At 42.6% G+C, this 16209-nt stretch overlaps 1 protein-coding gene across 1 annotated transcript in view; it reads left to right on the forward strand.

The window, feature by feature from the left end:
• Positions 1-16209, forward strand: part of KLHL6 (kelch like family member 6) — an 81909-nt gene that overhangs the window by 23728 nt on the left and 41972 nt on the right. Inside the window, exon 3 of the mRNA XM_004003107.6 lies at positions 11417-11866. Within this exon, the coding sequence (XP_004003156.1) occupies positions 11417-11866 (450 nt within the window). The remainder of the gene's footprint in view (positions 1-11416; positions 11867-16209) is intronic.

Consider the following 16209-nt stretch of genomic DNA (forward strand, 5'->3'; position numbering starts at 1 on the left):
TTTGGTGTGCATTTTTAGAATGACCCTCCCCATTGCTTGATTACATACTGACTCACAAGTTCATCAGTCTTGTTAAATTTAAAAATCTAAATTTTTAATATATCTGGAAATTATTTTGGCATAGAGTTGTTTCTTGTTTGTCTTCTTTTTCATTTTCCCCCAAGTGGTGAGCTTCAATGGAAAGCTTCATGAGCTTTAATGAGAGAGACTGGAGAGGAGGACAGAGATATGATAATAGAGCAGGCTTTGTTTGTTGTGTTTATCTATATAACTGTGTCTATCCATCTATTTTTGGCTGTGCTGGGTCTTTGTTGCTGCCCAGCCTTTCCTCTAGTTGTGGAGCGCAGGCTCTAGGGCCTGCGAGCTTCAGCGGTTGCCGCTCCAGGGTTCTGGCGCTCAGGCTCAATTGTTGTGCATCGGCTGAGCTGCTCCACAGCATTTGGAATCTTCCCAAATCAGGGATCGAACCCTTGTCTCCTGAACTGGCAGGCAGATTCTTTACCACTGAGCCACAAAGGAGGCTCCCCCCACTTTTTTTGGATACTTATTTGGCTATACCAGGTCTTAGCTGAAGTATGCAGGATATTCAATCTTTGTTGCAACATGCGGGATCTAGTACCCTGATCAGGGATTGAACCCAGGCCTCCTACACTGGAAGCATGGAGTCTTAGCCACTGGACCACCAGGGAAGTCCCAGGCTTTGTTTATTGTTGATTCTCCTATTCTGATAATCCCTTACCTCAAAATTTTCCAAATCTCATTTACTTTCTAGGCAAGAAATAGTAAGTTTTTCTCTGCGGCTATTTTACTAATTTTCCTATGAGTGTTAATTCTTATGAAAATAAGAGAAGAGTGCTGTGAGCTTTTGGACATCTATTTAACCCACTTTCTGATTGCTATTGCTTCTGGATACTTTCTTTAAAGTATCATACATAGAAAACTGGTAATATTTTCATGCCTGGAGGCACCATAAGGAACAGAAGTTTATAGGCTGTTGGAATCACTCTGTGCTTTTAAAATATTATTTTTTATAGATAAAACATATCTATTCTAAATCAGAAATATAGGGAGATATAGTGAAACATTTGCCATCTTCACTGATGATTTTCTTCTTCCTGTTTTGCTATCCTTCCTATTCTATGTATGTACCAGGATAAATGTGCATATATTACCCTCATTCATTGCTTCCATTTTTTAAACAAAAGCGTTGGCACAGTAAACCCTCCATTTTGTCATCTTGCTTTATTTGGCTTCACTATAATTTTTGGAGGTTGTTACAAGTCAGGATGTGTACAACCGTCTTATTCTTTTCGATGCTGGATAATATCTTTGGGGATCTCTTTAGATGTCAAACATATACAGTTATCTGTAATAGTCTCTTATACGGCAGGGTGGCAGAGCAGAAGGAACATGGGCTTTGGAGTCAGGCAGAACCTGGCTTTAAATCCAAGTTCAGGGAACTTCCCTGGTGGTCCAGTGGCTAAGACTTTGTGCTACCAATGCAGGGGGCCTGGGTTCAAACCCTGGTCAGAGAACTAGATCCCACAGGTCACAACTTAAAAAATCCTGCATGCCTCAACGAAGATTGAAGATTCTGAGTGCTGTAACTAAGACCCAGTACACTGCACACCCCCCTCTCCCCAAATCCAAGTTCAGTTACTTGTTTTAGTTATTTAAATTTTCTGAGGCTCAGCTTTCTAAGTTGTAAAATTAGGACGACAATAATGGCTACCTTCCAGGGAAAGTATGCCAGAGTTGGCATTTTATTTTGTCATGTTAGAACCTCCACAGAAGTCTATACCACCCTGATAGTGGGACTAAAATCAGCATGAATCAGATTACCTTGGTTTCCCCTCCACAGCTTGCAGTAAAGGTTTCTTAATTGTCACACCTTTGATGTGACTCAGCTGCTCTCTAATTTTCTGATTCTCTTCTCAGGTTTTCTTTTATTCTCTTCCTGTTAAACATCGATTGCTTCTCTCTGAGGATTTCCCAGTCCAGAAAGGCAGAAGTGAGAATTCAGTTGACCAAGCCAATCACCACTATTGATGTTTGACAAGGGTTTTTCACGGGAGGTCACTTCATGAGTTGCTGGCCCATTGACACTGATGGCCCTGGGGTCAAAGGCCCACTGGTGTGGCACGTGTGCGTGCACGCTCCGTTGCTTCAGCTGTGTCTGACTCTTTGAAAGCCTATGGACTGTAGGCCACCAGGCTTCTCTGTCCATGTGATTCTCCAGGCAAAAATACCGGGGTGGGTTGCCATGCCCTCCTCCTGGAGATCTTCCTGTCCCAGGGATTGAACCCACGTCTCCTGGATCTCTGGTATTGCAGGCAGATTCTTTACCCACTGCACCACCTGGGAAGCCCAATTTTTATATATAGTAGTGTGTATATGTTAATCCCAAATTCCTAAATTTGTCTCTCCCCAACCCTGCCATCTCCTTTGGTGACCATGTTTGTTTTCTACGTCTATGAGTCTATTTCCGTTTTGTAAATAAGTTTATTTGTAACATTTTCTTAAATTCCACATGTAAGTGATATCATATATTTGTCTTTCTCAGTCTGTTAGTTTTCTAATCTTGAACTTAATCTCTGTTCTGAGCTCCCCATTCTACCAGCGGCAGCAACTGCAGTCAACATGATGATAACTCACTTCGGGAAAGCCTTATCAATTCAGGACTTGGCTTGCTCAGACAGTTCCAGGGTGCATTTACACTGTGGCAGGACACCGTTTAAAGAGGTGTCCGGCCCAGGCTTACCATGGTCATTTGCATCATTGGCTCACGCTGGCACCTGCTGGAAGTCTATATTCCCATCAGTCTCTCTCTTGATCATCAAGCCCTTCCCTCCTGGCATCAACTGAAAGTCCTTAGACCCATCTGGTTCCGGCCATCAGTCCTTGCTGGTCAGTTTTCATTTTCCTCGTCCTGTTTTCAAGGCCTCTTCAGTCTGCCAGTACTCTCAGCAACTTCCGTGTCCCTCTAAGGGGCACATAAGAAACGTCCATTTCCTCTCCTGTGAGAATCTGTAACTACAGGGAACTCAGAGCAACTGCCCTAGGCCCCCTTTGTCTAGAAACAACATGTTCTAGTTTCTCTTCTGCGGCTGCTATTCCGGACTGCTGCTTTTCTGATTTCATCTTGGCAGTCAAGGCACACATTCTTTTGTCCTCATATCTACTACCTCTAAGGACTTCCAGCAGCCCCCTCACTCTGGAGTTCTGGCCTGCTTTGAAAGGCAGGAACCATCCTAGGGGCCCACACCTGCTTCTCACTCAATTACTAGACTTCTACTTTCTCCTGTCTCTTCCAAGAGAACTGGTATTTCCTCCAGTGTGAGAAAAGCTGAATCTTATATTATTATCCAATCTCCTATTTCTACTGTTTTGGCATGAAGTTTAAGCCCATGCTCTTAGTATTCTGGAGTTTGAAGGTCAAAAGGCCCAGTTATTACTGCTAATTGGTGGTTTCAAAACTATTTTTCTAGTATAAGTTCTAAAAGTATATTTAGAAACACAAAAGCCAAAATTGTCTTCTTTCATCTGCTCTCTCACCCTTCTCTGAGTCAGTAAGCCTGGAATGCCCTACTTATTGTTTACAAGCTGTGGAATAAGGAAGTGAGATGTGGGGTTTTAGTTGCAATGTCATCCACAATGCTACCAGATTCTGACTTTTTCTGCTACCTAACTACACAAATTACTAAGTATCTGCTGTGTGCAAGGTACTTCGTGAGTATCTTTCAGGGTGAAATAAAGATGAAAATTATAAATATAGATCACATTTAAGTAGCAATTTATCACATTCTTTCCCCTACATGATCCTATTTGATATTGACAGTAGTTCTGAGCACGAGCAGGCCAGGTCTGATAATGAGACTGTAAGGTGGGTTTATTATTCCCACCACTTTCTAGATGTGGCTTAGATTTCAGTTAATCAAGTGGCAGAGCTTTGATCTGGGTCTAAACCCAGAACTTCTGGCTCCTGTACCTGCCTCCATTACTACTGCTGAAGACTCAAAAACGAGGATTCCCAATGAGCTTCCAGACCCTGAGGCAGAATATAGAAATTTCTGGCTCTGTAGAAGTTGGACTTCATAGAATGGGTTGGGTTTCAACAAGTGGCAGCTGGGTTTGGGAAAATGTATTTCAGGCAGAAGGAACTTTTAAATAAAGACTGAAGGTTTCACCTTCTCTACCTGCTGTCCCACTTGTTGCAGCTGTGTGCATGGACCTGCTTCTTAGGACCTGGCTTCTACTTATTTACATGCTTCTGTGCTGTATACAAGTGTTCTCTCTCTCTCTCACACACATACATACACACCCAATCCCCCAAAGTCTTGAGCATCAGCTATGTCCCAGGCACCATCATTCTGTTTAATCCTTATAATGGTGTCCCTCCCCAGCCTTCACACTCTCCCTGGGCTGAGTCACTAAGCCACAGCTGTACCGCTTGCCCCTTGAATCTTCGTGTGGCCCACATGTACCCGCTATTGCATGCTGCTAGCCTGTTGGGGCTCCCGTTGTGTCCTCTGGGAACTCAAAGTCTGTCTGTTGCCTGAATCTCTACCAAACTTGCCACACCCTTGGGCACTGCCCCTTAGTTTTCATTTTGATTCCATTTATGAGGTAAGTGCACCTCTATGCGCCTCAGTTGCCCAGCACCTGCCCCACCTTAGTGAGTGGACCTTTTGCAGGTCTTAGCTCCTTCCTTTCCTGCCCACCCTGTATAGCTTCCAGGAAGCAGCAGATCTTTCAGCCAAGTCTAGAGCAAGGACTGAAAGTCTGAAGGGAACAGATGGCTTCCTAAGGTGGGAGAGTATATTCCCATAGAGTCTTAGGCAGGTATCTGGCTTGAGAGATAGGAGCAAAGGCAGAAGATTAGAATCAGGGGCAACTTACAATCTGTATGAAGACTGCTCGTTACTACCAACACAGACCCCACAAGAGAATGGCTTGCTGTTTTGTATCTATTGTTTGGGAAGACAAAAATAGTGACAAATATTTACAGTGAATTCAGAAGCACTTTCCAATAAGTTTTAATTTTGTTAATCTCATCAACAATTAACACACTCTTCACATATACTGATTTGTTGGGGCTTGAAGTTAAAAATATCAATGTCTTTATAGATCATTTGCAAGGACTCCAAGGCCAGACAGGGACTGTGGTCAATAGGATTCCTGATTTGGACCAAAATAGGACTTACGTTTTTCTGGAGTGGATTTGAAGGAAGCTCTAGTGAAATGTGGAATCACAGTGGTGAGATCCTTTAGGATGCCTGGTTCTGGAGAGTGTACAGGGAGGCAGCAGAGGGGCTGTGGGAATGGGGGGAGGTGCATTCTCTTTGAGGCAGACACTTCTCATGGGAACTGCAAGCATGTTTCAAGTGGTTTCTTTGATTATATTTTTAGTCTCCCTGCTCTGAGAGTCAGGTGCCTGGGTGTAAACTTTTACTCACATGCTGCCCACCCCAAATAGGAAGTTGATTATCTGTTACCAATATCTGTCATCATGCAGGTTTAATAAATAAATTCATGTGTAATTGGGACAGACTGAGATCTGAAAACTTACCCTAAAGTCCTAAATAATCTTGAATATGAAGAAGCAAAATCAGATATTTTTAAAGAGAAGAGTTTCTTGCCTCCATGACTGGCTCAGTAGTTTCCTAGCCACTGGCTGGGATCCCGTGATTCTGATTAACACTACCCTCACACTCAGAAGTGTTTCAGTTCAGTTCACTTCAGTCACTCAGTTGTGTCCGACTCTGCAACCCCCTGGACTGGAACATGCCAGGACTCCCTGTCCATCACCAACTCCTGGAGTTTACTCAAACTCATGTCGAGTCAGTGATGCCACCCAATCATCTCATCCTCTGGCATCCCCTTCTCCTCCCATCTTCAATCTTTCCCAGAATCAGGGTCTTTTCCAGTGAGTCAGTTCTTCTCATCAGGTGGCCAAAGCATTGGAGTTTCAGCTTCAACATCAGTCCTTCCAATGGATATTCAGGACTGATTTCCTTTAGGATGGACTGGTTGGATCTCCTTGCAGTTCAAGGGACTCTCAAGAGTCTTCTCCAACCACAGTTCAAAAGCATCAACTCTTTGGTGCTCAGCCTTCTTTATAGTCCAACTCTCACATCTGTACATGACCACTGGAAAACCATAGATTTAACTAGATGGACCTTTGTTGGCAAAGTAATGTCTCTGTTTTTTAATATGCTGTTTAGGTTGGTCATAACTTTTTTTCCAAGGAGCAAGCGTCTTTTAATCTCATGGCTGCAGTCACCATCTGCAGTGATTTTGGAGCCCCCAAAATCAAGTCTCTCACTGTTTCCACTGTTTCCCCATCTATTTTCCATGAAGTGACGGGACCAGATACCATGATCTTAGTTTTCTGGATGTTGAGTTTTAGGCCAACTTTTTCACTCTCCTCTATCACTTTCATCAAGAGGCTCTTTAGTTCTTCTTTGCTTTCTGCCATAAGGGTAGTGTCATCTGCATATCTGAGGTTATTGATATTTCTCCCAGCAATTTTGATTCCAGCTTGTTCTTCATCCAGCCTGGCATTGTGCATGATGTACTCTGCATATAAGTTAAATAAGCAGGGTGACAATATACAGCCTTGACATACTCCTTTCCCAATTTGGAACCGGTCTGTTCCATGTCCAGTTCTAACTGTTGCTTCCTCACCTGCATATAGATTTCTCAAGAGGCAGGTCAGGTGATCTGGTATTCTCATCTCTTTAAAATTTTTCCAGAGTTTCCAGAAGTGTTTATCGAAGCACATTCTGGGGGGGGAATATAGGCAACTTGGAGACCCTCCATTCACCCTTGTCCTTACAAGTCGTCTTTGGACTCTCCTGGAATTTTGTCAGCTTAACAATGCAACAGTTACAAAGGCAAGGTGATGCTCAGGGAGGAGAATTAGCCAGGTGCTCTCCAGTATCATTTCTACCACCTACCAACTGTGTGACCTTGGGCAACACACTTGCCTCTTTGAATTCTCTCTTCCATCCTCTGTACTGATGGTAATATTAATATCTACTTAAAATGTATTTATTAAAAATAGAAAATTTATTCATTAAACAAAATAATGCATGAGAAATTATCTAGCACAGATCGTGGTACATACTAAGTACCTGAAAAATATTTTTTTCCTCTTTCTCTTTTTCCCTTCTTTTGCCAGAATTTGTGCCTAGTGCTGCTGGAAATAAAAACACAAGTATGACCTAGTACCTGCCCTTGAGATACTGGACCATAGGACAAAATAGAAATGTAATCATTGTTCTACTAGAGGGGCGGTGAGTTGGTTAGTAGAGCCCAGAGGAGGGAGGAACTGGTTCCATGTGGGGCAGCTGGAGAAGCCATGAAGGAGGAAGTGGCTTTTGAGAAATAACTTCATGAATAGATAGGATTTCTCCACTTCTTTCCCTTTCCCTTCTCTTCTGTCTCCCTTCTTTCATTTTAACCAAGTATCGAGCCAGAATAAAAAATATCCAGAGGCAGGGAAGGCTCCACGCACAGTCTGATTAAGACCTCGGCTCTGTGTCTTTCTGGTCCTTCAGGCTGGCCATCCCTCTTGTGTGGGTTTTGTCCTCAGGTGGATGGATACCAGAGAGCAACTCAGTGTCTCCTGCAGACACAATTTCTGGAAAAATTCCATGTGTGTAAACAAATTTTTCCACACAATATAGGGGTTAAAAAACTCGCAAGAGCATCCGTTGGTCCCAGATCAAACAACTCTGAATGAAGAAAACAGCCCTGTGTAGATAAAGTGATGGCTGTGGTACTCCCTTCTTCCTCCTTTTTGAGGGAAACTTAAAAGGGGACTTCTCAGTTGTAGATGGGATGAACTCTCTTGAATCCTTTCTTTAAAAGTGGGGCTCCAGAGTCAAACTTGCTTAGGTGATGGGAAGAGGATTTTAGCAGGCAGAGATGAGGGACAAAGGTGGTCCTGGCTGATGAAATGGTGTGAGCATAGGAAGGCAGTGCTGACGGGTAAGCTTAGGACTGTTTTCAGGAGGTGAGTAGACAGGCGTGACTCCATCAGGGAGAGTCCCAGTGCTGATGTATAGGCGCGGCTTGAGGGGTAAGGGCAGACTTTCTCAGTCTAGGCAGCGGCATCACTGAACTCTGTGACACAGTGTTTATCCCAGCAGTAATTGTACACAGTCCGCATGATTATTTGATTCCTGCCTGCCTCCCCCACTGGCTGCCTTTTCCAGTGAGCCTGGGCACTGTATTTCTTTCTGCTCCCCTTGGGAGCCCCAGCTGAGGGCCTGTGATCTAACAGATGCTCAGTACATATTGGCGAGAAGAACAGGTGGATGGGTGGTTTCTGAGTGCGGGGAGACACGTGTGGGTCACTGTTTCTCACACGTGTGAACTTTGGTACTTGATTTTATTCTCATTCCTGGTTCCTTCTTTGCTCCTCAGTGGTCATCATGCTGGGGTAAGTACTGGCATCTTGTCAGCTGGGCCTTCCTGGGTCTGGACAGATCAGACCATCTGAGTGCTCCAGTGAAGTGTACAAATTGCCCTTGGCATCTGCACGCAAGCCCTTGTCCCTCTGCACACACTATTTGACTGGAGGTGACTTGAAATAATGTAAAAACATATATTTTTGGAACAAGAGAAGACTTTCAACTTTTAGCTCTACCTCTCATTTTAAGTCTCTGAAGAAATTGCTTCACTTTTCTGAAACTGTTTCCTCATTTATAAAACAGCAATGATATAATAACAAATCTCTACTTGATAGTGTTGTTGTATGTATTAAATGAGCTGCTTAACGGAAAGGACTGGCACATAGTATGTGTTCTTTCTTTCTTTATTTATTTTTACATTTTATTTTCTTGTTGTATACTTGAAAATCACAAGAAAATATTTATTTTATTTTTTTCTGATTTTGAAAGCGACTTCCTGCTCAGTGCAGAAAACTTGATCTCTACAGCTAAATCCAAAAAACAAATTAATAACTTTATCTACAAAACTTAGTTGAGATAACCACCATTAGCATTTTGATGTATTTCCTTCTAGTGTTTTCTCTATTTGTGAGCATAGATAGAATAAATAGATAATTCCTCCACAAGACACGAAACTGGAGGGGATACAGAGAGGCAAAAGTGAAAAGTAATTCTCCCTCTCCACCCTGACGCAGGCCCCCAGTTCCCTTCCAGAGGCAACCACTGTTACCAGGTTCTGAGGTGGCCTCCCAGAGATAGTCTACTTATTTAGAAAATCGATTTGATTTTCATACCACCTTTCTCTCAGGCAAATGCTGGTGAGGTGTACCTGCCGCTTTGCTCCAGAGCCTGCCAGTTAAGTGAGTTCCCTTTCAGCCCTCTCAGAGGGCTCTGTGGGCAGAGCCACACAGGGCTCTGGTTACAGCTTCTGAGGGCTCAGCGAGGCTTGGTCTCGGTTGTATATTTTTACTCTTTGAACCGAAAATCTGCAAACAACTAAACAGGTGTTAGATTTCTGTCTCAACTGTTTCCACAGTTGCTCATGCGAGGAGCAGATCATGCGGCGGGGGCCAGCAGGCCAGGTGGTCCGAGGCAGAGTTTAGACTTTCTCCTCAGGTCATTTACCCTCAGGTCAATGATTCCTAAACGGACAATTGAAAAGTGTAGTGTGACAGGGAAAAATATTTTGCCATTGGGATTGATCCCCTCATCAGGAACCTGTTCCTCCTAGAATGTTCTGAAATGAAGGACAAACCCTAAGTCAGTGTGGTCCACCCCAAGACCTGTCCTGCCCTTCCCTTCAGGCCCCAAAACCCTGTCATCCTCAGCTCCCATCATTAGAGTTTCTTGACTGCAGCCTGCACCCCCACTCCCCGGTCAGGTCTACCTGTCTCTACTCTGACGAGGCCCTGTCTTTAGAGCAACCCTCCCACCAGGCCCTGTCCCCTCAGTCTCCTTCTTTCTGTCTTTCCTCTAATTGATCAAACCAATAACATTGAGAACTTGACTCCTTCAAAGCTAAGCTCCAGAGAGAAGCAAATAAAATGGACTGGAGCATTTTGAGACCCTTCATCTGTAAAACGGGTATTAAATAATATAGCAGACACAAAAGAACTTTGTCACTGTAAAGCGCTGTATACATATATAAGACTCACATTCTTATGAAGAGGATGATAATTTAAAAATAAGACATGGAAGCCAATTAATTTTAAAATTAATTTTTCATCACAAAAGTGTTACTTATTCATTTTAGAGGATTTTAAAAGTATATGAACAAAATAAGAAAAAAATCTCATAGCATCATTACAGAGTGTGGTGCCTTATATAGTTTATACAGTATATTTCATCCATTCCTATGGGACTTGTTTCTGTGGGAGGATTATTGTTGCGATGACCAAAAATTTTTTTTCTTTATAAAAATAAAATAGTATCATAATACACATATGCTTTTGTGAAGTGCCTTCTCATTTTACCTGAAAATATTTCAGTATATAGCCCCCAAAACTTCTTTAAACATAACCATAACATTATTGCCATATTTAAAATTAATCATAGTTGCTTTACAGGGCACTCAAAGCTGGTGCTCTGTGACAACATAGAGGGATAGGGTGGGAAGGGAGGTGGAGGGTGGTCAGGATGGAGGGGACACGTATACCTATGGCCGATTCACACTGATGTATGGCAAAAACCATCAGAATACTGTAATTATCCTCAAATTAAAATAAATATATAAATTTAAAAAGTAATAGTTGCTTTATATCACCAAATGTTGGTCGTTGTAAATATTTTTCTGACTTTTAAAATTATTTTGTTTAAATTAGTGTTCCAAATAAAGTGCTATATTTTCTTGTAGGTTGATGTATCTTTTAAATCTCTTTTCATGCTTCAGCTCTTTCTCCCTGCCCACTCCCTCTCACTTCTCTCTTTCTCCTTCGGATGTATTTGTTGAAGAAACTGAACTGGTTGTTCTGTAGAGTTTCCCACAGTCTGGGTTTTTGCTGATTGTATTCCCATGGCATTATTGAACATGTTCCTCTTTCACCTGTGCTTCCTGCAAGTTGCTGATTAAATCTGGACATTTGATCAAGATTCAGTGAATGGATTTTTCAACTCAATACATTATGAATGTCTTCCATGTCATTTAATATTTTTCTATGACATGTTTTCATTTCTTTTTCTTTTTTTTAGACCCATCATGACCTCTCTAGTTCCAAGTACACTCCGTGTCATTATTTTAATTTTTAAAATTTTATTTTTGGCTGTGCTGGATACAGCATGCTTTCTTAATGACCCAAGAGCTGTCAAAAATATGAACATATTTTCATTTATTTAGCTAGTCCCCTATTTGGGTCACTTGGGTTCTTTCTAAATTTTTGCTACTACATACAACTCACTGATCAACCTCATTGTGGACTGGTCATTTTCTGGCCTGATTTGCTACCCTTCTGTTCTCTTAGTTCCTGCGGATGGTGGATGCCTGTGCCAGCTTCCTTACAGAAGCTTTGAACCCAGAAAATTGTGTTGGAATCCTGAGGCTGGCAGACACGCATTCCTTGGACAGTCTAAAGAAGCAGGTTCAGAGTTACATCATCCAGAACTTTGTGCAGATCCTGAACTCTGAGGAGTTCCTGGAACTTCCTGTGGACACTCTGTACCATATTTTGAAGAGTGATGACCTTTACGTGACAGAGGAGGCTCAGGTGTTTGAGACTGTGATGAGCTGGGTTAGGCACAAGCAGTCAGAACGACTCTGCCTGCTCCCCTACGTCCTGGAGAATGTGCGCTTGCCGCTTCTGGACCCATGGTACTTTGTGGAGATGGTGGAAGCGGATCCTCTCATCAGACAGTGCCCGGAGGTCTTCCCACTGCTCCAGGAAGCCAGGATGTACCACCTTTCTGGCAATGAGGTGAGTTGGTGATGAGAGATGCTATAGATAACCAGCAGAGTAAAGGGATTAGCAGACCTCCCAGAGAAACAGGTGAGACTGGCTCACAAATCCATAGGGCATGAAGAAGAAGATGCTATTAAATTTATAGTTTGAGTCAGGCAGTCCAGAAGCTCTGGGTTTCTGATCTGTAAAATGGGGATGATACTACAGGGTAGACAGCTACTGAGAGGACTAGGTGAGATCTGGAAATCGCCTAGCACCATGCCTGGCACATCCTTATTTCAGTTGTGTAAGGGCGGGAGTTTGGTGGGGAGCCGCCCACATGCAGGAAGGATGCCCTGTCCAGTTGTCCAGTCCAGTCACCATTCCTCAGGGCTGCTGTTTTCCCACTTTGGCCATTCTGGGGGACACATTAGATCTCCTCTGACATTACCTAGGTTCAGACTCATTATTTCCTTCCTGAACTGAAAATTTCTCAAAACTCAACTTCCTGCCCTTCATCTGGCCTTCCTGCTGACCTAAAACTCGAGCCTAATCATTTTCTCCTGGGTTTAGTCTCTTCACTGGCTCCCCACCACCCTCAGGATAAAGCCCACACTTTTGCCTAAACTCTCAGAGCCCAGCCTCCTGCTCACGGCTCTGGTGTCATCTCCAACCTCTCTCTCCTGCTCTCCTCTTGGTCCTAATGCACCACTTGTAATTCCCCAAGGTGGACATGCTTTTTCAGCCTTCAGGTTAATGCAGGCTGCTGCTGCTGCTGCTAAGTCGCTTCAGTCGTGTCTGACTCTGTGACCCCATAGACAGCAGCCCACCAGGCTCTCCCATGCCTGGGATTCTCCAGGCAAGAGTACTGGAGAATGCAGGCTAATGCTGCCCAAATGACTTTTTCCTTTGCTTCATCTAGTTAACTTCTGTTCCAACTTCAAAACTCAGTTTAAGCATCGCCTTCTCCAGAGGCCCCTGTCATTCTTAAAGCGTCATGGCATTGCTCTGTCATAGCACCAACCATCGCCTGTTAACCATTGAATTCCTCATCTATAAATATCTCAAGACAGGGAACTTGTTATGGTAGGAAATACGTCTTATTGGACTATTCATCCAGACCTTAGGAGAGTCCTTGATATATATATAGCAAAGGAGTGCTTAATGTTTTTTGAGTGAATAAATGGGTACCAAGATGGTAAATAAAAGTATCATTTGTATCTACCTGGTTCTGCTTAACAATTCCTGAAGAAATGTTATATTCAGAATTTTATAAAAAATAAGAACAAGCTTAGTGGAGAGGAACAAAACAATCAAGAAGCAATGATGGAAGGACAGCTTGTCAAGTTTGTATGCATGAACGGCCTCACATGTACACCACTATACGACCCATGTATACCACACATATATACCACTATACAGCAGTTCTGAGGTTGGCTACCAAGCCTTCTTCATTACGCCATTGGTAGAAATATTAGCCAAGAGAGTTTAGCAATTGTCTTTCAGAGGCCCCTTGGGAGCCCCTTCTTTTCTGTGTGTACTTTTCTAGTTCTGTGTTGTCTTCAGATCCACTGTCATTTATTCACTTTGCAAGCACATTCTTAAATATTTGGTAGAATTCATCAGTGATGCTATCAGAATCAGAAGGAATTTGTGTGTATGTGAGAGAAGGTTTTAAACTTAAAACTTCAAATTATATTTCTTTAATATCTATATCTATCATTCTATTTCTTCTAGAATTAGCCTTGGTAGTGTGTATTTCTCAAAAGAATTTTCCATTGCTGAATTTATTGGCATAAAGTTGTCCACTTATTATCCTCTTTATTATCTGTAGAATCTGCAGTGATGTCATATTTCTCATTCCAGATATTGGTAATTTGTCTCCTTTTTTTTTTTTCTGATCAGTCTGGTTAGAGTTTTATCAATTTTATTGGTTTTCTCAAAGAACTAGCTTCTGGTTTCATTTAACTTTCTCTATTGTCTTTACACTTTCTATTCCCCTTATTTCTACTTTAATATTGATTATTTTCTTTCTTCTGCTTACTTCAGATTGAATTTTCTATTCTTTTGCCAGTTTCTTAGGGAGGAATTGAAGGTCATTATTTTGAGATCTTTCTTTTTTTTTCTTCTAATATTGTCGTTGCTGCTAAGTCGCTTCAGTCATGTCCAACTCTGTGTGATCCCAGAGAGGGCAGCCCACCAGGCTCCCCCATCCCTGAGAGTCTCCAGGCAAGAACACTGGAGTGGGTTGCCATTTCCTTCTCCAATGCATGAAAGTGAAAAGTGAAAGTGAAGCCACTCAGTCGTGTCCGACTCTTAGCGATCCCATGGACTGCAGCCTACCAGGCACCTCTGTCCATGGGATTTTCCAGGCAAGAGTACTGGAGTGGGGTGCCATTGCCTTCTCCAATATTGTCATTAGTGCTTTAATTTCCCCCCTAAGTTCTACTTCAGCAGCACCCTATATATTTTAACAGGCTATACTTTCATTCTTCACAAATAAATCACGAATACCAACTATATGCCAGACATGGCACCAAACACCACAAAACAGTCTCTGCCCTAATAAACTCCCATATCTTCTCTTTTAGAGAGGATAGGACACTAAGCAAATGAAGGGTGATGAGTAGACTGATAGAGAACCAGATCACCACAAGGATCCTATGTTGAAATGTGAGTCACCGGCAGGTGGCTCAGCAATGGGAAAGCCCTCATATTCCTGAAGACAAGATCAACCTCTGCAACTGCTCTCAGTTCAGCATTTAAAGCATAAAGTCTTGATCAATTGCCAACATTCTTGCTATTTTTGTTTCTGCTTCCCATTTCTGAACTCCCTGAAAGGCAGATGTAAACGGTTTCCTCTCATATAAATTGTCCCTACTATGTTCTTCTGCAAAATTGCTGCTGTTAAAACTGTTCTGCCTTTTGTATTTGTGATGGAGGGGTGGGGAGTGGGATTATAGGCTTTGGATTTAGGACCAGAGTGAATACTGATAACTAGAAAAGTCCCCAGTGTCAGAAAATTGGACTTCTAGTCAGGTGAATCTGGACTTTCATCTTGATTGCACAATTTACCGACAGTGTGACCTTGGGAAAGCAACTTAGCTGCCCTAAAGCTCAGTCCTTGTAACATCAGTTCAGTTCAGTTCAGTCGCTCAGTCATGTCCGACTCTTTGTGACCCCATGAACCGCAGCACGCCAGGCCTCCCTGTTCATCACCAACTCCCGGAGTTTACCCAAACTCATGTCTATTGAGTTGGTGATGCCATCCAACCATCTCATCCTCTGTCATCCCCTTCTCCTCCTACCCTCAATCTTTCCCAGCATCAGGGTCTTTTCAAATGAGTCAGCTCTTTGCATCAGGTGGCCAAAGTATTGGAGTTTCAGCTTCAACATCAGTCCTTCCAATGAACACCCAGGACTGATCTCCTTGCAGTTCAACGGACTCTCAAGAGTCTTCTCCAACACCACAGTTCAAAAGAATCAATTCTTCAGTGCTCAGCTTTCTTCCCCCTTGTAACATGGGGAAGATAATACCTACCAGCTGATGGAATTGTTTTGAGACTTAAATAAGATAATGAATGAAATGTGTTAACACAATATCTGATAGATGATAAGTGTCCTAGAAATAAAGACTGTTCCTATTCTCACTCAGTTCCTTTATGGCACAATCAAGCATTAAGCATTTTCTTTCTCTGAGGCTAAAATCTCTCTTCCCATTCAGTCCTAATTTTTTTCTGTCTTATTGCCCCAAGTGCTAGAGGCACTCTCTTATTCTCGTTCTATTGTCTAGGTAACTGAGCCAACCAACCATTGTGATCTCTGAGTTGGGTCTCATAGCTAGTTGATTTCTAAAATTCTCAGTCTTCTCACTGCTTCCATGAGCCTGGCTTTATTCCTGATGACTTGAGTGGAAGTCTGGAGTATACGCTGTGAACATCCTTCTCCTAACCCTCCTTTCCCAGACTTAACCTTGTTCCTCCTTTTAAGCCCACGGTGGTGGTGACAGAGTCAAATGTTAGAACCTAAAGGCAAATGTCAATTTACATTTGATCTAGGAGTAGTAGCTGGTACCTTCACTGAGAGAGGTCTTTTGGGGCAGAGAAATTTGCCCCTTCATTTCATTGCCTCCGAAGTTTCCAGGGACCAACTTGATCTATACCAAATGCTGCTCTGATATGTGTGCTGTCAGGAGGGCTTACTCCTGAGGACAGAGTGTCAGAAGCTCACCCCTGTGAGCTTTATCCAAGTAGTTTGGTTACTTCTGTTCAGTCCTCTCATATGCGCTCTTTGGACAAAGAGTACTCAGTTAGGTGCAACTCTTTGCTCTTTCTAACAATATGAAAATATACCTGATTGTTATGTGTGATTCACTGGCA

The sequence above is a fragment of the Ovis aries genome, chromosome 1 (genome assembly GCF_016772045.2).
Source record: "Ovis aries strain OAR_USU_Benz2616 breed Rambouillet chromosome 1, ARS-UI_Ramb_v3.0, whole genome shotgun sequence".
NCBI lineage: Eukaryota > Metazoa > Chordata > Mammalia > Artiodactyla > Bovidae > Ovis > Ovis aries.